This window comes from Tripterygium wilfordii, chromosome 22 (assembly GCF_013401445.1).
Source record: "Tripterygium wilfordii isolate XIE 37 chromosome 22, ASM1340144v1, whole genome shotgun sequence".
Taxonomy (NCBI): domain Eukaryota; kingdom Viridiplantae; phylum Streptophyta; class Magnoliopsida; order Celastrales; family Celastraceae; genus Tripterygium; species Tripterygium wilfordii.
The window spans coordinates 4,097,604-4,120,457 of record NC_052253.1 but is presented as its reverse complement, the minus strand read 5'-3'; the positions used below and the strand labels follow the sequence as shown (position 1 = coordinate 4,120,457).

The 22,854-nt window shown below is 37.4% G+C and overlaps 2 protein-coding genes and 1 long non-coding RNA gene across 4 annotated transcripts; all 3 read right to left on the bottom strand.

Moving 5' to 3' along the window:
- Positions 1-211: 211 nt before the first annotated feature.
- LOC119990969 lies at positions 212-9,849 on the bottom strand. Of its 2 annotated transcripts, XR_005466118.1 has the most exons (6): positions 3,116-9,849; positions 2,841-2,990; positions 1,735-1,791; positions 1,525-1,643; positions 403-475; positions 212-315 (listed from the first exon to the last, which is right to left on the bottom strand). It is a non-coding gene; the product is annotated as an uncharacterized LOC119990969 (long non-coding RNA). The 2 variants fall into 2 exon arrangements; XR_005466119.1 differs by lacking the exon at positions 1,735-1,791.
- Positions 9,850-10,644: 795 nt separating this feature from the next.
- On the bottom strand, positions 10,645-15,413 carry LOC119990502. Its single transcript, XM_038836450.1, has 5 exons — positions 15,070-15,413; positions 14,223-14,355; positions 13,814-14,019; positions 12,546-12,719; positions 10,645-11,077 (listed from the first exon to the last, which is right to left on the bottom strand). Exons 1-5 carry the CDS (start codon positions 15,250-15,252, stop codon positions 10,991-10,993), a joined length of 783 nt encoding a protein of 260 aa, XP_038692378.1. The 5' UTR covers positions 15,253-15,413; the 3' UTR covers positions 10,645-10,990.
- A 962-nt stretch (positions 15,414-16,375) lies between these two features.
- On the bottom strand, positions 16,376-21,364 carry LOC119991918 (E3 ubiquitin-protein ligase KEG-like). Its single transcript, XM_038838459.1, has 5 exons — positions 21,215-21,364; positions 19,846-20,216; positions 19,666-19,757; positions 19,109-19,582; positions 16,376-17,554 (listed from the first exon to the last, which is right to left on the bottom strand). Exons 2-5 carry the CDS (start codon positions 20,209-20,211, stop codon positions 16,600-16,602), a joined length of 1,887 nt encoding a protein of 628 aa, XP_038694387.1. The 5' UTR covers positions 20,212-20,216; positions 21,215-21,364; the 3' UTR covers positions 16,376-16,599.
- Between the last annotated feature and the right edge of the window lie 1,490 nt (positions 21,365-22,854).

Here is a 22,854-nt window from a genome sequence, read left to right as displayed (position 1 = left end):
TATTGGACCAACATGTGATTTAGAAAAGAGAGGAAAGGGAAAATACCTTATCCTGATAGCAAAATCAAAATGTCATTAGTTGAAAGAATTAAGCTTACGAGTCAAAATAAAGAAAAGATACAATTTTTCAGCATAACAAAAAAGTTGTTAGAGATAGCGCAGCTCAAATCATTCCTCTCCTCCATTAAACACAATCCAAGACTTAGACTTTGCAGATTCAAACAATTGTATGAATGATAAGTAAGACTCACCCTTTTTCGTGTTTTAACAAAAATGGTGAATCTTTCCTCAGCTCAGCTTAAAGCAAGCAAGTGCCTACGTATAGGAAGCAAATCAACGCAATTAATATATTATACAAATATAATGGACCTGAAAGTGATTAAGATTCCTCTTTGAACAAACCAGAAATATTCATTGAAATCATCGTAATTCCTCCATGCCGAATGTGTAGCTTTTCCATTATTGTTTCTAGCAGCTTCCAGCACATACAACAATGAAGTAAAATACACCATAAGACATGAGGATATACCAAACAAAAACAAGTACAGATGACTTTCAAAATATCAAGAATAGAGATTAAGAAAAATGATGTGTCTACTATTAAGATTATATATGTAAGTATGTGGGTCGTCGGGCTTGGGAGTTGGGCCCATGTTTAACTTATTATGTTGTGTTCAGTTGACTTGAGAATAAAAATATATAAATAAGAGGCTCTCTCAATTGAGAGGATAAGAGTTTTCTCCTCTCTAAACTCTCTTCTCTCCTCTCAACTATCTGTTCTTCTCAAACAACAATATGCATAGCCGCCAAGTATGTCGAGAATGAGCCGAACGCTTTGGCTTTCTACAGAAGCTCAGCACTGGGACAAAAATTTTCAAGCCATTCCATTTTTCACAGCTTTGTTTACATGAAAAGCGCAGAATAAGAGGGACTGCGAGGGGTTAAAGACTCATTTAGATGGTCTTAGAGTCCTACAAAGCAATTCATTTTTCTTCTCCAGAAAGGAGAAATCGATCTTCGTTATTTAAAGTCAAGGCTACAAGCAAGAGAAACTAAGAAATGAACTACATTGACTAGGAAAAACCAAAGAAAAATATCATAATAAAGGCTATAGAATAACTAATTAGTAATTACTGCCTTTTCTTTTTTGATAGGTCAACATTTATACCCTCCCTAATCCCAGAAAATCTAGGAATTTCCAAATACCATTCCATAAGTTCGTAAAATATAACCCACTCGACTTTATGGCATAACTTTTAAGATATTTTTGGCGTCAAATTCAAATTTTCCTAAACACTTGGTCCTCAACAACAGAGATCCTCTCCATATTTTCCTTCTACCAATGCAAACCAAGTTCGCAATTTCAAGATCATACACGTACTTTGCACACCATTTCATGGATATGGTCATATGGCTCATTCTAAACCTCTCAATCCACCGGATTTCCAAATAACTATGTTTTATAACCTCTCAAACATTCAAAAAAGAAAAAGAAAACAAAAAACTTTAATCAAGGTGCCAAACCTTAGAACAAGCAGCCCAATGCACTAATTGTTGCAAAAGCACTGAGTTTTCATCAACTGCATTGGGAGTGACGAAATATGGCAAAGTTTCAGGTATGCAGCAGATTCCAATACATGTGTCTGCAATAAAAAGACCAGCACATAAAATAAGATCCCATGCATAACAAATAGTATAGGACTAGGGGCTGAGACAACAAAAATAAAATTATACCATATCCCTTCTGCGAATCAATACCATTTTTGCAAAGTTAATGTTGAGATGGTGAATCTACAGATAAAGGCAACATAAGACATCAGATTTCCCTTTCCCACTTTCTAGAATCATTCATTTTTATGTTACATTTGCTCAAATCATTTACTTTCTAGATTGACACGGTGAACTGGAAGAACCAACTCAATCACTGAAAATGTCAACTGCAATTCTCACTAATAGCAATTTCTACTCGATTGCATTTGTCATCTGAGAGATTGTAGTTGCAGAACATAATCTATGAATGCTTCTGAAGGTCGTGTATATTGATTGGGAGGAGAATACAGAACATAATCCATCATACCAAATGCAGAAATCTGCTTGCTGGCTACACAGTCAAAAACATGCATAATAAAGTAGGCAAAACTGATGTGAATGATCAAGTAAAAGAGGACAACATCTATAAAAAAAATAATCTTAAAAAAAAATTTTGCTAAGGTTTTACCCTCAACTTTGGTAACACTTCAGGACGAGAAGACAAGTTATACGACAAGCAATAAGCACACCAACAAATTATAAAGCAGCTCAATCTGACGGGCCTGACAGGGAATGAAGCAGCTCGTTTGATGTTCCAGGTGGTGACTCCATGAATTACTTAATTGTGCAATTCTTCCATAAATGGCATAATGATAAACTTTTGTTACTTTCAGCAATGCAGTCATGCTACTCATACAATGCATAAAGATCTAATATATCATTTTTCACGAAATTAAGAAGACAATTAAAAAACTAAACAACTTATTATTCCAACAACTGACAGTCTTAGTTTCATCAACCACGATTGATCTTATACACCTTATTGTGGATCATGTAAAATGTTGAGGCAGTTCAAACAACAAAAGGAAGAGTTTTCGAACTATAGAAGCACCTTTCCAATGCATTATTGCTCCCATCTCATTTTCTTTATTATTATTTTTTTTTTACAAAATATTAGTTGAGAAAAAAGGTGAAGGTGCAATACAAATCTTAAAACCCAAGGAAAGCATCAAAAATATAAATATGGTCAGCATATATTTCCTTTCCTGAAAATAGAATTGTAAAATTATACAAGCTCTGCAGTAGCGTACCTGCACCAGATTAGTTACTTCAGCCTTCAAAGTAGCATTGGCAGGAAACCTTGACGCCAAGGATAAAGCAACTCTTGGATCCACGGAGAAGGCTGTCCTAGCATATTCAACCATTTATCTAAGCCGATTTTTGGCCGAGAAGATATATCCCTGGGAATATAAAACAAGAAAACAGTAAATCAGTAGCATAACAAGGGTGGGGAGAAAAATTGTCAAGGAAAGGAAAAAAAAATACAAAACATGATGCAAATTTTGACAATTAAACAAAAAACTACTTTGTGTCAGTGGATTGTGACCAAACTTCGAGCCTATCAGCCTCATGCTGGCTGAGCATCAAAAGTAGTTGCTTCTGCTTATCTCTTCCCAATGCATAGTTCTCCATCTGGCTCCATACAGGGTGATACTAATTACTCTGCACTCTGCACTCTGCAGACACAGTAATTTTATCAATAAATTGCATGCAACAATTCAGACGAACAATAATAAAAAAAAAGACTCACGATCAATAAAAAATATAGTAATTCTTTAATGCTTAAAAAAATGTTTTACAAGACTAAAAGATCACCAAGTCTTCATAAACTACATTTACGTTTCTGATTAATTAACACAGCCATGGATAGAATGCACTAGTTAGGACAATATGATATCAAGAATGACCAGAACACAGAAATGTCTTTAGGCCTATTTCTACAGATTGTTAGAAAATCTGAAAAATGAAATTATGCAAGCCACGAAAGCAAACAAAGAAAAGATACTAATTATTGGTGTCAACAAGCACCATTAGCTGTGCAGTTACAAGCGGGGCGGAGTGCCTTGCGCAATACGCTGGACAGCAGAAGACAACTGTATGTTCCACAAGTAAGGTCCACCCACCGCTTGAAGAGTAATCGTTCCCATGCTTCCTATACTGTTTAGGTTGGTAGATATCGCTTTTGCTGATGGCTGGACCTTTTGTATAAGAGGTGCTAGGCCAAAAAGCACAATATAGAACCATAAGTTGCGAAATAATTTCTGAAGTACTTAGTCCACATTTACAGTAGGGTCAAAATTAGAACATATTTCAGCAACAGCAGGAAGAATAGATCCCAGAAAATCCGCCCCACTTCCGCAATTGTTTAGGTGTCAAAAGAAAACTCCAAATTCGTAACATATATAAGAAAATCGGAAGAGTTTTATTAGGTGAGCAAAAACAAAATCCCCGACAGAAGCTTGACATGCTATCAGCCTGTATACTTACAGAATATTACTACCTTCCACTTTTTGACTCAGCAGCCAGGCCTACATCTGAGCACAAAGACAGCTGACAATAGTCTGAACGCAGCTTAAAATTACACTTGCATGACCAAAAATTGTACCGAATACACGTTCAAGACTTCCACATGTAAATAAGACAAAAAAACAAATGTCTAATTTGTGCAAAGCGAAGAGAACTCGTGCATAAGTCCTGCCCGAAGACACATGTCTAGACAAACAAAAGCCTCTTTTATCGCATAATGTTCTCAACTTCCATACTTTCATACATGCACTGTGGTCATGCTTAAACTTATGCACACAAAGCACAAGAACCCATTGCTAGTTTCATAAGATATTCCTTTCAAATTCATATCTAAGGGTGACAAGCCCAAATTGAAAACCGTTTGCATTGAAGAGGCTAGTGTTTGTGTAAACATATGTCATTGACCAAATCCGAAATCATCGCCCACATGAACCATATTTTTGTAAATTGGTTCCCAATTCAAATTACAGATACCAGATTTCCAGCCAAAGCACAACATATTTTTTTCAAATTACGCCCACATGAACCATATATTTCTAAATTGGTTCCCAATTCAAATTACGGATATCAGATTTCCAGCCAAAGCACAACATTAAGCTGTTTGCGAGAACCCACATAAAGAATGCATCAAATTACACTTGCACATTGCACGACCAGGAATTGTGCCAAATACACGTAAACAATACAAAAAGGAAACCTTTTGTGTAAGAGGTGCTAGGCCAAAAAGCGCAATATAGAACCACAAGTTGTGAAATAATTTCTGAAGTAATGAGTCCACATTTACAGTAGGGTCGAAATCAGAACATCTTTCAGCAACAGCAGGAAGAAGAGATCCCAGAAAATCCACCCCACTTCTGCAATTGTTTAGGTATCAAAAGAAAACTCCAAATTCGTAACATATATAAGAAAATCAGACAAGTTCTATTAGGTGAGCAAAAACAAAATCCCCAACAGGAGCCCATTAAATGAAAAACCACAGAAATACAAGCTTGACATGCTATCAGCCAGTATACTTATAGAATATTACTACCTTCGACTTTTTGTCTCAGCGGCCAGGCCTACATCTGAGCACAAAGACAGCTAAGGATAGTCCGAATGCAGTTTAAAATTACACTTGCACGACCAAAAATTGTACCGAATAGTCGAATACATGTCCAAGACTTCCACATGTAAATAAGACAAAAAAAAAGAAATGTCTAATTTGTGCAAAGCAAAGAGAACTCATACATAAGTCCTGCCCAAAGACACATGTCTAGACAAACAAAAGCCTCCATAATGTTCAAAACTTCCGTACTTCCATACATGCACTGTGGTTATGCTTAAACTTATGCATGCAAATAGAAAGAACCCATTGCTAGTTTCATAAGATATTCCCTTCAAATTCATATCTATGGGTGACAAGCCCAAATTTGAAATCATTATGCATTGAAGAGGTGTTTGAGTAAATACATGTCATTGACTAAATCCGAAATCATCGCCCACATGAACCATATTTTTGTAAATTGGCTCCCAATTCAAATTACGTACACCAGATTTTCAGCCAAAGCACAACATTAAGCTGTTTGCGAGAACCCACATAAAAAATGCGTAAAACTACACTTGCACGACCAGGAATTGTGCCGAATACACGTAAACAATGCAAAAAGAAAACCTTTTGTATGGGAGGTGCTAGGCCAAAAGGCGCAATATGGAACCACAAGTTGCAAAATAATTTCTGAAGTACTGAGTCCACATTTACAGTAGGGTCAAAATCAGAACATATTTCAACAACAGCAGGAAGAAGAGATCCCAGAAAATCCGCCCCACTTCTGCAATTGTTTAGGTATCAAAAGAAAACTCCAAATTCGTAACATATATAAGAAAATCGAAAGAGTTCTACTAGGTGAGCAAAAACAAAATCCCCAACAGGAGCCCATTAAATGAAAAACTACAGAAATACAAGCTTGAAATGCTATCAGCCATAATACTTATAGAATATTACTACCTTTCACGTTTTCACTTAGCAGCCAGGCCTACATCTGAGCACAAAGACAGCTGACAATAGTCTGAACGCAGCTTAAAATTACACTTGCACAACAAAAATTGTACCGAATACACGTCCAAGACTTCCACATGTAAATAAGATAAAAAAGAAACGTCTAATTTCTGCAAAGCAAAGAGAATTCATACATAAGTCCTCTCTCAAACAAAAGCCTCTTTTATTGCATAATGTTCGAAACTTCCATACTTCCATACATGCACTGTAGTCATGCTTAAACTTTTGCACGCAAAGGGCAAGAACCCATTGCTAGTTTCATAAGATATTCCTTTCAAATTCATATCTATGGGTGACAAGCCCAAATTGAAAATCATTATGCATTAAAGAGGCTAGTGTTTGTGTAAACATATGTCATTGACCAAATCCAAAATCATCGCCCACATGAACCACATTTTTGAAAATTGGTTCCCAATTAAAATTACGGACACCAGATTTCCAGCCAAAGCACAACATTAAGTTGTTTGCGGGAACCCACATAAAAAATTAGTAACATTACACTTGCACGACCAGGAATTGTGCCGAATACACGTAAACAATGCAAAAAGGAAACCTTTTGTATAGGAGATGCTAGACCAAAAGGCGCAATATGGAACCACAAGTTGCGAAATAATTTCTGAAGTAATGAGTCTACATTTACAGTAGGGTCGAAATCAGAACATATTTCAGCAACAGCAGGAAGAAGAGATCACAGAAAATCACCCCACTTCTGCAATTGTTTAGGTATCAAAACAAAACTCTAAATTCGTAACATATATGAGAAAATCAGAAGAGTTCTATTAGGTGAGCAAAAACACAATCCCCAACAGGAGCCCATTAAATGAAAAACCACAGAAATACAAGCTTGACATGCTATCAGCCTGTATACTTATAGAATATTACTACCTTCCACTTTTTGACTCAGCAGCCAGGCCTACATCTGAGCATAAAGACAGCTGACGATGGTCTGAACGCAGCTTAAAATAACACTTGCACGACCAAAAATTGTACCGAATACATGTCCAAGACTTCCAAGTGTAAATAAGACCCAAAAAAATGTCTAATTTCTGCAAAGCAAAGAGAACTTATACATAAGTTCTGGCCAAAGACACATGTCTAGACAAACAAAAGCCTCTTTTATTGTATAATGTTCAAAACTTCCATACTTCCATACATGCACTGTGATAAAAAATTGTGCACGAAAGGGCAAGAACCCATTGCTAGTTTCATAAGACATTCCGCTCAAATTCATATCTATGGGTGAAGAGCCCAAACTGAAAATCATTATCCATTAAAGAGGCCAGTGTTTGTGTAAACATATGTCATTGACCAAATCCGAAATCATCGCCCACATGAACCATATTTTTGTAAACGGGTTCCCTATTCAAGTCACGGACACCAGATTTCCAGCTCAAGCACAACATTAAGTTGTACATCGGGATCAACAAAAAACAACGCAAAAAATCACAGTTGCATGACCAAAAATTGTACTGAATACCCCGTCCAAAACTTCCACATGTAAATAAGGCAAAAAAAGAAATGTCTAATTTGCACAAAGCAAATAGAACACCTACATAAGTTCTGTCCAGAAACGCATGTCTAGACAAACAAAAGCCTCTTTTATTGCATAATGTTCAAAACTTCCGTACATGCACCGTGGTCATGCCTATATGCAGGCAAAGGGCAAAAACCCATTGCTAGCTTCATAAGATATTCCTTTCAAATTCATATCTATGGGTGACAAGCCCAAACTGAAAATCATTATGCATTAAAGAGGCTAGTGTTTGTGTAAACATATGTCATTGACCAAATCCAAAATCATAGCCCACATGAACCATATTTTTGTAAATTGATTCCCAATTCAAATTACGGACACCAGATTTTCAGCCAAAGCACAAAACCACAACATTAAGCTGTTTGCAGGAACACACATAAAAAATGCGTAAAATTACACTTGCACGACCAGGGATTGTGCCAAATACATATAAACAATGCCAAAAGGAAACCTTTTGTATAGGAGGTGCTAGACCAAAAAGCGCCATATAGAACCACAAGTTGCGAAATAATTTCTGAAGTAATGAGTCTACATTTACAGTAGGGTCGAAATCAGAACATATTTCAGCAGCAGCAGGAAGAAGAGATCACAGAAAATCCACCCCACTTCTGCAATTGTTTAGGTATCAAAAGAAAACTCTAAGTTCGTAACATATAAGAAAATCGGAAGAGTTCTATCAGGTGAGCAAAAACAGAATCCCCAACAGGAGCCCATTAAATGAAAAACCACAGAAATACAAGCTTGACATGCTATCAGCCTGTATACTTATAGAATATTACTACCTTCCACTTTTTGACTCAGCAGCCAGGCCTACATTTGAGCATAAAGATAGCTGACAATGGTCTGAATGCAGCTTAAAATTACACTTGCACGACCAAAAATTGTACCGAATACACGTCCAAGACCACATGTAAATAAGACAAAAAAGAAATGTCTAATTTCTGCAAAGCAAAGAGAACTCATACACAAGTCCTGCGCAATGACACATGTTTAGACAAACAAAAGCCTCTTTTATTGTATAATGTTCAAAATTTCCATACTTCCATACATGTACTGTGATCTGCTTAAACTCATGCACACAAGGGCAAGAACCCATTACTAGTTTCATAAGATATTCCTTCCAAATTCATATCTATGGGTGAGAAGCCCAAATTGAAAATCATTATCCATTAAAGAGGCTAGTGTTTGTTTAAACATATGTCATTGACCAAATCCGAAATCATCGCCCACATAAAACCATATTTTTGTAAACGGGTTCCCCATTCAAGTCATTGACAGCAGATTTTCCAGCTCAAACACAACGTGAAAGAGTATTATTCTGTTCTTGTAACCCCAAAAAATTTGCAAAAGAAATAGATTTAGACGACCAAGAAACTTCACCGAAACACTGTCCGAGACTTACAACATGTAAAGTCAACGTGAATACATACAGATTATGGCGACATTCGGATCCTCAGTCTGAATCTCACCGGCGGCCTGCAAGATCATATCAATATTCGTGTTACGGACTAGCGACGGCAGCACCGCATCGATGATGCTGCTCCCTCTTCATGGTGGCTCGCACTAGGCACTCCCAGATATCAAAACCCTAGCCATGGCCTAAGAGAATTCCGGTACACCAATGTACCGAACAATAGTCCTGTTCATATAGGGATCATCAGATCTTTGAAAACGGATATGATGGTCACAATTTTATTCCTAAAATTTGTAAAGCTCGCGCTTGAACCCTCTCTCTCGCAAACGAGAATCTGGAGAATTTGATGAAATAACAAACCCTGAGTCTCTGTGACTGATACTCGCAAACAAAGTTCCAGGAGGATGACAGCTCCCATCTAGACACCCCATTGAGACCCCAAATTACAAATTGAGAAAAACCCATCTTGTTTACCATCGAACAACTCAATTTCCTTCTACCCACAAACAAAATCCTTGTGGTCCAACCTGTCTTCAGGGTTTAATGGATACCCAAATCAGAATCTATCAAATCGCCTATTTGAGAGATGGGTTGGAGGGAAAAGGCTGTGAAGTTGTTGGAACTTGGGAGAGAGTTGGATTTTCGCAGAGGAATGCGAGAGAGGAGACGATGAAAACGAGAGACTCGGAACAGAGACTGCAAACCTTGAATAAGGATTTAGGACCGCCTCAACAAAAAAGGGAATAAGGATTTGTCGATATAGGGTTTAGGAGCGGGAGAGCCAACAACTGCAACGGTGCTTTTCTGCTTTTTCAAAAAGCAACAAAACTTCCTTCTTTTTTTATTCCATTTAAAATTAAAGTAGGATACTTTATGATTCTGTTGCTTTATTGTTTTAATATAAATTTGAAATTTGAAATTTGAAATTACATAAAATTAATCAACCCACCAATAAATCAATAAGCAATTCGTGCCCCGGGTGCTCATTGTTATTAATTACCATAAATTCAACATAAATTGGAAAAATTCACTAAATTGATCATATAAGACAAACTTGGTTCATGGAAATAATCACTCTTAGCTGTAGCAAATGGGCTTGGGCCGGATCTAATCCATCTTGAACGACCCAATGCACTTATAAGTCCAATAGGTTAAAAAACACTGCCGAGAGGATAGAGAGATTAATCCGTTGTAGTGATTGGTTAAGAGAGAAGTCCATTGTATTAATGGTGTCTTTGCTTGAGCTATGTGCTCGGTTTTTGGAAGGTTATCACTCTACATTCCTCATCAGGGCTTACCTACCAAGACCCAATCCTAGTTGGGGCAAGATATTCAATCCAATGATCATCTTGATTGCAGATCGAAGCCCAATTTTCAAGAGCCCAATTGAGCTCTAATGCTCAGAGCCCGCCCAAGCAACTTCTCCAAACGGAGCAAAAAGTTCACAGACCAAGTGGGGGAAGGCAGAGCAATGGCTGATCAAATATGGTAACTTTTCAAGGACTTCTTCAAATCTAATAAGCGATGTGGATGTATGACACTCTATCACAGTAATGTCCTAAAAACATATCGCAATTCTTACATCTATATGGAGGATCTCCAGTTTCAACTAATACAGTAGATCCATTAAAAAAAATACAGTAGTAAATACAAGGAACGTACTATGGATATCGAAAATTACTATAGGGCGGACAATTTATTTCTGTGTATTCAAGATTGGATAATGAGCTCCCCAGAAACAAGTTGAACTAGGACATGATGTAACAGTAACAAAAACCACTCAACTGCACCTTAGATAAATCATTCAGCGAACACAGAAAACTGTAGTTTGTTGTAACAGCTACTTGTGCTATCATTGCAACCAAAAGCACAAACAATCTTCATCTCTTCATTAAAATACATCAGGATTGAATCGTCCAATGACGGGGCTGCTTTGCTGGGACTGTCTCAAATGCATCGTCAAGGCATAATTGTTTACCTGTATAACACAACGATGTTCACAACATGAGCCGAACGGGAATCGAACCATTCTGATGAATAGATAACACAAGAAAACAGAGAAACCAACTGAGCAACAAGAAGTGACACCAATTGAAAACTGCATTGAGCAATGGTAGTAATTCATGATAGCTTTAGGGACAAATTGGCATCTCGATCAAAAATAAAAGAAATTCAAAGTAATCCTTCAGGACTGGATAGTTGCGTTGAGCAATTGTAATTCATGATAGCTTTAAGGACTAATTGGCATCACCATCAAAGATAAAATAAAAATAAAAAAACGAAGCAATTCTTGAGGTCTGGAACTTCTAAAGGCATAACATTCCGAGAAGGGTGGTAGAATATCTCTAAGTTAGCTACATTCTCCGAGTCTCCCATTACAATTCAAGGGTTAAACTTAATATACTGAATTATCATATATCCTAACACTATACTTTTATTTAACCTGTCTAACCTAAATGCTTTTAATCAGTATCATTTTACACCGATGATGTTAAATCTTACTTATAGTGGCCCATACACTCTCTCCAAAAGGACATATTAGAGAGAGGCGAGGGTACCAAATATATGCACATACAATTCACCCAAACTAAACGATGTGGGACATTTACCTCGTAACACTCCCCTCACTTATGAGTTGGACAATCTGAAGTCCCAACAAGTGCAACAAACGGGTAAACCATGACCCAAGAAACAGGTGGAAGTAAGGACGTACAAGAACATATCGCTAGTGGCCCGCACTGATACCATGTTAAATTTTGCTTATAGTGGCCCAAACACACTTCCTAAAAGGACTTATTAGAGAGAGGAGAAGGTAACACATATGCACATACAATTCACTCAAACTAGACGATGTGGGACATTTATCTCTTAGAGATTATTAATTTTTTTTGGATGATAGCCAACAAGATTATTACATAGATACAAAAGATAGTAATCCTAGCCATAGAAATAGGGATTTGACGCAACCAATCCGCGACATTTATCTCTTAGAGATTATTAATTTTTTTTGGATGATAGCCAACAAGATTATTACATAGATACAAAAGATAGTAATCCTAGCCATAGAAATAGGGATTTGACGCAACCAATCCAAGCCACTGCTGGCTAATTACAACAAACCTGATGTGAGTGTGTGCGCGCCCACTGCCCACCAAGTTACTATATATCTTGTGTTACTTGTTTATAATACAGAAACATAAATTCTGACCACAGAATTTTCTTTAAAAAAAAGAACTTTTTCTTTTAACAAAAGAACCTACAGGGTGTTATCACCTTTTTAAAGGAAAAACTTGAAATCAGCCTTATATCATCAAGTTTGCCGAAAAACTGTTTGTTATGGAAAAAGAAAATAGGTTTTCACCGAGGATCCAATATGCTATCCAGACTCTTCATTTGCCACTGTCTAAGCAATTAAATAGAAGAAGACAAGAAAGAATAATCCTGACCTCAAGAGTTCTCAGCTGCTCCTGATACTGAGACACTAACTGCTTCAAGTGCTGGACCTCCCTGTTCCTATCCTCAAACTCTTTTTGCCGTTCATGCTGAATAGCCACAGCACGTTTGAGTATTGTATTCTCTCGGATCACCACTTCAATTTGCTCCTTCAGCATCATACTCTCCTGGCATCAAGAAAACCACAGTTTTGTAAGTTCACAAAATTGGTGAGTATGCATTTACTTAAGTGGAAAAAAGATTTCAAAAAAGGCACCAAGGGACTGCCAACCCGGTACAGGGCTAACATATTAGTATTTAGGTATATTTCAAAGCAATGTATTATCACACATACAAAACCTTCAATCTGAAATCCAGGTCAGTTTTTTACAGCCCTTTTTTGGCAAAAGTATAAGTCAATAGAGAGTGTGTAAAGACGAGCACATAAAAAAATTGAGAGAAAATTCTATTAAACAGGCAACATGGGGGCAATCTCAAAGACACCAATAGAAAATTAAAGAAACAGAAGAGCAAAAGGAAAACCTATTCAAAGAGAAATGAAGATGATCATGCAAGAAACAACCAATGCTGCAATTGGAAACTCATGAACTCAGAAAACTTACAAAGTCATTACCTATAGACGTCTCTGATTCATCATAAACATATGCAATTAATTCCTATAATACACGAGATGGTACAGATTAAACAAAAAAGAAGTGCTTGTCATAATAACCAGGTATTAATAATGAATTAGGACAATGGCATCGGATAAAACTCTCGGGATATAAAGCTTCTCCAAATCAATTTAGCTTGGTCATGTTGCAAGACTAACTAAATAAACAACAATCATGAATAATCTGCCATATGATGCAGTAAAGTTTCAAATCATCACCCATAAGAGAAGTACAAACTCCTTCTAGATGCAACACATGCCAACTAGCATTGGCTTTGACGAGATCTTCACTTCAAGCAGTAAGCCAGTGTTGATAAAAGTTCAAAGGAGTTTCCAAAAGGATGTGAAGTGATAGCGGCAAGTAATTGGTCAGTTTCAGCAGGTTTTTGTTTGTAGAAAAGAATCAATCCAAAAGACACCCCTCCCTAAAAATGTCTAAGTTCGCTACCCAGTCAGAACCTGTACTTGAGACTTTAGAGAGGTCTCATCACTATCAAACAGCCAGACAATATTAGATCCTGGGTGTCCACTATCTCAAAATTGCTTCAATAATTCCCCTAGCTCACCAGTAAAATAGAAAATAAATGCACTGTGCATATAAGCACTCACCTTCTGAAAACTTTGGGCCACTTCTTCACCAGCTTTGTGACAGATGGATTTTTCAAGTATCTCCAGCAGACTTGACGCACGAGCTCTAGCATCATCCAGAGTAGTAGCAGTTTGCATTTCCCTCACAAACAAGTCCACCCATCCAGCACCATCCACAGGAAGGTTGTTCACAGACGCAGCCGGATCTCCACCATTGGTCAATTTTTCTGAAAATTTTGCGTAAAGCATATAAGAGTGTTTATAACCCTAGGGAGTCAATAGGCTTGATTATAACCAATGCATGATGGCAGAGATCACAGGAGCTACTTCAATTTATATATCAACAGCCAAAACAATAAAAAGAGATTTTTTAATATATGAATAACCAAAAGTGCACCTCAATCTACTTGAGGGTCAGGTAGAGGCATACCTTTCTCCAAAGTTGCACCTGATTCTATAGCAGAACCCAACTTATCATCTAAGGACCCCAAGCCAAGCTCACGCAGGCTTTTGACTGCAGTGTCTAGATCATTTCTACACTCATCCAATGCTCTCTCAAGAAGCTGCAAAATAAAATGTGAAGAGGTCAGAGAGGATGGAAGGGATATTTCTCAACAAGGACTTGAATAGACATCATTACTACACCAAAATAAATACAGATGTGTGTGATTTACAAGACAATAACCTTTCTAGCCTATTTGTTTTTCAACAAGTGGTATAAAGTTCTCACCAATAACTTCTACAGACTGAAAGGCACAAGGCCATATCAAAAAACTAAATAATTAGATGCCTAACTATAGAAATTACCCATACATGGCATCACATATTTGATATTTCCTCTAAATATTCATCTCAAGGCATTCAATATCGTACACTCTGTGCTAACGTTCCTGACTGCTAATATTTCCTCAAATCAATATCTTATCATTGCCTCCACCCTCACTGGATTCAAACATACTACATAGTCACCTTAAAGCTAGAACATATATAATTCCTCTAGTTTCAAAACAAAGTATCTTAAATTAGAAACCAAATCCTCGTTTTCATACTGACAATCGAAAGAAATTAAACTAAATTATTCTGCCCATGGCATCCACCTTCTTCTTCTTCGAAAATTCCCCAAGAAAACAAAAAGGCAATTTATTCTCGTCCTTCAATTAACCAAATATTTTAGGACACCCACAAAAAAATTTGAAAAACAGAATAAATAATCACTACAATATTCTGTTATTGTTTTCTGCTTCCTTTAATCAACCGATGATAAACCAAGAAATTACCTGGGGCTCCATGAGAGGGAATATAGAACGGAGCTGATCAAGAAGAGAAGGAGGAGACAAGAGAATTGGAGGAGGCGATGAAGACGAGAAGCGACGAAGCTTCTTGGAAACCGATGGAGGTGACGACGGAGAAGGGAGGTCGTCAAAGAACGATCTCTTGCTACCGCACACAGCCGCAGACATTCTAGTCGAATCTGCTTCAAAACCTCACAAAGATTAACAACGTATTCTCAGAAATCTCGCTCAATCGGATCAATATGGGTGAAGATATGATTAGGGTTTTAAGATTAAGCTCTGTACGCTTTTGTCTTACTTTTTTTTGGCCTTTTAGTTTTTTATCTTTTCCGATTTCGCACGTCATATGATTGTGTGTGCCTCGTGCGAGCCTGCGATGGCGGTGAAGTGTATGCATCTCGACTAAATTTAAAAGTTCAAAACTTAGATAAGGGGGCCCATTAAGATAAATTAGCACATTGGGTTGGGCTAGGCTTTAGCCCAGACTCTGTCTGTGACTCGTTAACACAAGTCCAATACTTAAAAAGTCCAATCCACCAAGGTGCCCAACAGCCTTCGAGGCTTCGAGCTTCGTCAATCACACCAATGCAAATAGCCGAATATTTATCAATTATGTTGCAATTTTATGACCCAGCTCACACGACAATTAGCCACTAAACGGCGAGCTGGGGTTACATCTTTTAGTTAAAATTGGTTATATTTCACCTGTTCAATCATGATTTTTTTCCCAAAAATAGCATAATTAGGGTTTAGACTTGTGACCACATGATCCGAGTTTAAACACATATCGAATATTTAAGTGGTAAATTTGTATATTATCACTCCTGATTACCAAAAAAAGAAATTAAGATTTAAGCAATTGACTCAATATCTATTATATTATAATATTGTGATCAGCCAAAATACTCAATAACAATTGTTGCTAATTCTAGTTAAAAGAATTGTAGTCCCTCATCTCCAATAAACTACAGATAGATTGTTTAATTTTGGAGTTACAACTTACAAGGAAAAATCATGTACGCATGGTTAATAATCGAGTCCCAAGCCAGCACAGTTCATGTGGTGGAGCACATTTTGGTATGAGGAACTATTCATATCACAAACAATAAGTAGCCTCTATATATTTTACCTGCAACTCAAATACCAACTGGGGCTACCCCCAGTCTTTCAGCTATTCTGGCTCATCGCTGCATCGATATAAAGAAATGATTGGGGTTCAACCATTCGGATGCATCAGAAAAGTAGGAGAGATCAGGTGGTTCACATGTCAAGTTTCCTGAAAAAAAGCATAAAAACGAAAGACCCAAGAAAAATATATACCGACACCATTTATATACATATTTACACCTTCTATAGACAGAATTCTTGGTCTGACATCATTAGATTTGCACAACTTAGAGCCCACAGTGGGGGGTACAAGAACTACCAGCATATTGTAGGGATTGCAGTAGTTTTCAAATAGACATCCAATGCCATACGTAGGCTTCAGTAATTATTTACATTGTCTTGGCAGAATTAACGGGCAGAAGCAGTAGGAACACCTTCTTTAAAAATGATATTAGCAACTGGGGGTGGAAGCCAAACAGCATTCCTGCCAGCATGGCCCTCCCGGTCAACACCGGAACTCGTATTTCGGCGACCCTTCTTCAGTTTTGCATTTACATTTCGGCCAATAGATATGCTAAGTTTAACAGCTGCATATAAGCTCAATGTAATAGCAAATGGCCTCAAAGCCCAGTGAAAATCTTCAACATGCTGATACTTCCCTACCATCCCAGCACAAGTATCGAAAGACACATGTTCGACTTCAGCAGGATCTGCTAAGAAGAAGTTGGCCTCTTCTCCAAATACAAGCCTCCCCGGAAATCTTACTACAAGACACCCATTAGGTAGTATTTCTGAAATCCTACCTGTGGCCCAAGCTCCTCCCCTCTTGCGAGGCCACTCAAATCGGGGAGTGAACACATTTGCTTTCAGCCTTACAAACTGCCCCACATAATAAGCTTTGGCCATTTCAAGCTCAGAAGAGTTTCCTGTCCAGAGAGTGTCTAACCCAAGGAATCCAACTGTTGCACTTCCATCTCGCTGCATGGAATGTATAATGCCCATGGGAGAGTGCTTGCTTTTTTCCTCCTTCAAGCGCACCCAATCCCCAGCTGAAAACCCAGATGTGACCCTCTCAAGTGTTGATGCCTGCACTCTTAAAGGATTGTGCAATCTGGAGATCTTCACCAGAACAAAATCACTTTTATCAGCACCAATATCCAAACCAACCACAATTCCTTCAGGGATGACTGGGGTCTGTGGTTTGCATCCATTGAGAGGCTTTCTTGAACGGACCATATCGCCCACTTGAAGACAATCTTTTAAGAGGTACCAGGCAGTATAACCCTTGCCATTTGACCTTTCTGTAAGTCCTCTACTTCCTAGTCCACTCCATCCTCCATCACTAAAAACAGCAGTCTGAGAGCTGCAAGTTCAGTAGCAACTTATCAGAGATGAAACCCACAAAATAAGTAGAATGGCAATCAGATTGACATGTGCTTCAATTCCTGTATGTCATGACTAGTGAACTTGTTACTGAAACGAAATAGAAGTGCTGGGCCCGCTGGCTACAGAACATTAGCATTTTGCAACATATTCCGAGATCTTTGTTGCTCACTACAGTATGGTCAACAGTAGACCGGTTGGCTTAACAAAAAGCCAAAGCTATAAGCTAATCATAAGCAAAAATAAGTGGAAACATGAATGCGCAAGGCATTATGCCAATAATAGTTGAAATTACGTTCTCGCAAATCGCAATGACTTGTTAGAATTATTCAGAATCATATTCTATTGAACCGTGCCAGATATTACCAACAAGTTACATGAAAACAGAGAATTTACGAGAGAAGGCAAGTAGTTAACTACTAACTACTAAGTAAACCTATGAAGCCGCAGGAGGGTCATGCTTATAGAACATTCAGTAGCACCAATATTAGGTGTAATAAACATTAAGTAATTTGCTCACAATTTACAAGAAGACGATTACGTGCAAACGTCTTATACCATGCCAAAGAGAACTTATGTTCTTGGCAACCCTACACAACAGATATTGATGCATCATTGCTATGCTACAAGTTGGTAAGTATAGAAAGATAGAATGCATGCATACAAGTATACAACTATTACAGATATGGAGATGCCTCTTGAAATAGGGTAACAACTAGCATAGTCATGTAGCCTGAAACTTCTAATTTCAGAGAAAACGATTTATCACAGGATCAATCATTTAGTCCCTCAATCAATATCTTGCAAGACTGTTGGGAAAAGAGCATAGCAAAAGATCGGCAACCAGTATGAAACTAGAATATTATTCAGAACCAACTTTATCCCTTGAGAGATAATTGCAAATAATATCATAATGACGGTCAACACGATTTTATTTCATGTCACCACCATACTTTGGACGTCACAGCATAATGTATGAGCCGGAAATTGAGAATAAAAAAATCTAAAACGTAGTTATGCTATTAGTATATACCAGGTTCAGCCATTGGTTTAAAACTTAAGAGGTAGAGGACACATTCAGTTAAAGACTGCATTTCCTTAACCATGAGAAAATATATAACCAAATAACAAGATCATAAGAAAGGACTAGAGAAGTTAACTACAATAGAATGATAAAGGAGAAGTAGGACATTTCTTTTCCTTCTTGGTTGAGTTGGTGTTTGCGGTGGGGTCAGGGGAATAGGTTAAACATGAGGCCATGATCCTAATTTCTAGCCCAATGGTGAGCAGCTCAGACTTTGGATTTGAGCACCTGCATTGGGCATAAGATTCAGTGAATTTGAAAAGATAGGAGCGATCACAAATGGAAAATTCAGGTTTCAGGAGTTAGTACAGCTACAGAAAATTAAAAACAAAAAAAAAAACACACACACACACACACACACGCAGCCCACAGTAAAGGAACAGTATGACACCAATTCATGAAGATTTTAATTGGATTAATACATCATAAGATCAACAGCTGTGGAGATACCTTTCAAATGCATGCATAATATCAGCCATCTGAGGTCGATTCCGAATATCATATTCAAAGCAACCCTTAATAACATTCTCCAATGCAGGAGGCAGACCACTCGGAATATCGGGTTTCTCTTTTCTTATAACAACTGTCTGATAAATTTCTTCCAGTGATCTCCCAAACCAGGGTTGCACACCAGTCAACATCTCTATTATGCTACATCCAAAACCCCATGCATCAGTTTCAAAAGATATAGGACCCCTAACTTCCGGTTCCCACTGCTCTGGAGCCATGTAGTTAGGAGTTCCAAGTCTAAGAACCATATCAGAATCAAGAAGTGGAATCCCACGAAGTAGATAAGGAATCCCGAAATCTCCCAGGATCAGTTGATCATGCTCATCAAGAAGGAAATTAGAAGGTTTAAGGTTCAGCACAAGAAAACGAACCGAGTGTAGTGCTCGGATTACTTTTGCCAAATCGATCCCATATCTGAAAACATTACATCTTCTGAGAAATATTCTATTCTATTATACCAACTTAACACAATAAAAAATTTATCCTCATAACATCACCTTAAAACATGAGACAATTGAAGTTTGCCCCCTTTCAACCAAGCAATTCTATCGTCCAATGAGCCCTCATAGAATTTCATGGCAATGCCGATCTATCAAAAAAGACAAAATAAACATAAATTGCACTTTCAAAAAGTAACCACATTTACACATAAAAGGCTAAGTTCTGGTAAGAGTCACCTTCCCATTAATAATTGAGATACCATGCAGCCAACAAACACCTTGGATTTCTCGGCACTTGAAAAATAATTCTTCGAACCTATCCACAAATGTTTGGGCGTGATCATCCCTCAATGGATGTAACATTTTCACAGCCACTTCATGATACTCATAAAAATCATCAGCTGACTGATGATGAGTTGCCAACCAAACATCACCAAAGGGGCCTCGACCAATCCTGTGCTTAAGTTTCAAAGATGCATGGTCAATCAATGGCCTAGTCTGGTTAGGCATAGCAACAACAGTTCTAAGGTGGTCAGGATCCCTTTCTAGAAGTTCGAACTCAAAAGAAGCTTCTGGCATAGCTGCTTTAATCTGGTCAGCCATTTCTCCTATTGAATCGACATTGAAAAAAAAGAAAATGATCAAGATTCCATAATGTTTTAAACACTCTCATAGTACATATCATGAATTGTGACAAGGATTAGTGTGGTGCGAAAATCGTACATATCGCCTTCCATGAAAGACACAGCGAAGAAATAACTCCATTGAGACATGCAATTCAATGAACCTTAAATCCCAGTTAATCATGATTGGTTACAAGATCAACGTTACACAGGCCATATTTTCATTCACCAACAAGAAGTAAGAAACCAAGAAGAAGATACATGGAACCACAGAGATAGTTTTCGAGAAAAACCAAAAATCTCAGAGGAATTCAAGAAGCAAAACATTTAACAATCCCAATCAACATTCAACTTAACCTTTACCCCTGTAATTAGGGTAAAACTTCATATAACACCCATAATACCAATAAAGGTGGATGTTTTTTCATTATTATTGATGAACATCACATGGCTCGAACAGGATTCAAAATTAAATCTATAAATTTTTCATATGCCTCATCTGGAAACCTTCTTCCTTAGCAATTAGGATACTTAGCTGTCTCGAAATTTTCAAATCTTTTCCAATGCCCATCATGATGGTTCACCAAAACCAATCAAAATTAACAACGTTTTGAGCTGAAACCTCATCACTCCAAAAGTTTAGGCAATAAGTTCGTAAAAACTAACCCACCATGAATCTCCTTCTGAAATTTTTGCTTAAATTGGAAATACTGTTATTGATCACGTCTACAGGGCTTAAATCAAACAATTCAAGCAAGTCGACTCTATGCACTATACATAAATTTTCACTGGAAAAAATCACTTATAAATCAGCCAAGAGTGTTCAACAGATTGAATATATGCTCCATCAAATGCCAATAATTACAATCAAGAAGAGAAAGACCTAAAATCGCTATTAGACATGCTCACCAGAGTCAAAACTAGACAAAGAGACCATATATACTGATCATAAATAAACGAGAATTTTCAGTTGCAGAACTTACCAATTGAGAGAGAGAGAGAATCTATAAGATCTGAACGAATTACAGCGTTTTACAGTGTTCCACCGTAGAGCCCCAAAAAGGCAAAAACCTGTATTAGATTTCTGTGGCCCAAAGAAAGCATACAATTATTCAGTGGATTAACGAGAGATGACGTCATTCAATACCCACGTCACCTAGATTGCGGAGAGGAGACGTTGCAAAGAATGCTGACTTGGAAATCCATTAAAGACAATTTACTAATTTAGTCACTGGTGCTTTTTTATAATAATTTGAGAGAAATTTGTTAAATCATTATAAAGGATAAATTAATCGCCTCGATCTCAATTTATGTGCGTTTACCATTTCTCTATAATTTACCATTTCATCTATTATTTTATATTTGAGTTAATTTTGCTGATTCTTTTGTTTATCAAGTTTTAGAGATAAAGGTTGGTTTGGCAATAAAATTTTGTCAATAACGTATATGTCTTCTTCTTCTTTTAATATCGCTGAGAAATATATTTCGTATTGGAATTGAATTTTGGACACACATATGTCTAACCCATGATTGTCAACTGAGTCACCTCTCATTAGTAGCGTACATATGGTGATAGCCAATATTTTGTTTATAGTTAGTAGTGTTTGATTCAATTTTTGCTGATAATGTATATATATGTAATATTATATGACAAATTACGTGCATGTGACAAGTGAGTCATTAGTTGAACGACAATCACGTTGTATGTAAGGGATCACCCACCCTTTAGATTGTGGGTTCGAATCATATCCCTCCTCAAACCCCTGTTTCAAAAAAAAATTACGTGCATGTGTATTATGTATTTTTGTTGTAATAAATACAAATAAATGTAAAAATAAAAAACAATTACATTTTTTAAATAAAAGATAATGAATTAAAATATCAATACAACTGTAGGAGCAGATTTCTACAATCGTTGAAAGGTCAACTTTTCTTCCTGTGGGGTCCGTTTACAGCTTTGGATCCTGCAAGTTTCACAACAAGGCAAACCGTGAAAGCTCCTTAACCGGCTTGGGGGGTGCCGGTCGTGGAGGCTCCGACGACAAGTTAGTACCTGTCGGAGATAGAAGACCGGCTATATTTAAGTGTTTTGTCTGAATGGAGGTATTGTCGAGTTGGTAGGAAGTGTTTTTTGTAGTGTCTCGTTTGTTTAGAAAAATGCTCGATCCCCCGCATATGAAAAGAGGGGGGTATTTATAGAGAACAAGAATCGACATCGGGAATTGTGTGTACATTCCAGTTATACCATTGGACCAACTTGTATGAAAGAGGTGTATAAAAAGTCTACTATCCCGGTTGTGTCAGGGTAAGCGATAAAGTAACAATGTGTCATAATCAAGACAGGTGTCGATGAAAGTATGGAAGAATTGTAGGCGGTATTTAATGAATAGATACGTATATGAAAGAAAGTCATACCTAAGGATGTGAGCCAGTCCCACCTACAAATATCGGCTGTAGATTAGACTGATAAGAACTGCTTTATGAGTGAGGTAGTCCGAGTAATGGCGCTCATATGTGGCGTCGCCATTACTATGTTCTGACGACTGTATCGGGTCGCCAACACCTGCGGATGTCTTGACACCTAGTTCCATCATGCTAAGGAAGGATCATAATAAAGTCACCA

Bases quoted from the DNA above. Each gene is read 5' to 3' on its own strand.
- LOC119990502 (XM_038836450.1), bottom strand. From the start codon at position 15,252: ATGTCTGCGGCTGTGTGCGGTAGCAAGAGATCGTTCTTTGACGACCTC. The intron at 14,020-14,222 runs GTATGCCTCTAC...CAAAATTTTCAG, and splicing joins AGGTGCAACTTTGGAGAAAG to AAAAATTGACCAATGGTGGA. The intron at 11,078-12,545 runs GTCAGGATTATT...TGTGTTATACAG, and splicing joins AGCAGCTGAGAACTCTTGAG to GTAAACAATTATGCCTTGAC.
- LOC119991918 (XM_038838459.1), bottom strand. From the start codon at position 20,211: ATGGCTGACCAGATTAAAGCAGCTATGCCAGAAGCTTCTTTTGAGTTC. The intron at 19,758-19,845 runs GTGACTCTTACC...CTTTTTTGATAG, and splicing joins TCTCAATTATTAATGGGAAG to ATCGGCATTGCCATGAAATT. The intron at 19,583-19,665 runs GTGATGTTATGA...TAATGTTTTCAG, and splicing joins CAATTGTCTCATGTTTTAAG to ATATGGGATCGATTTGGCAA.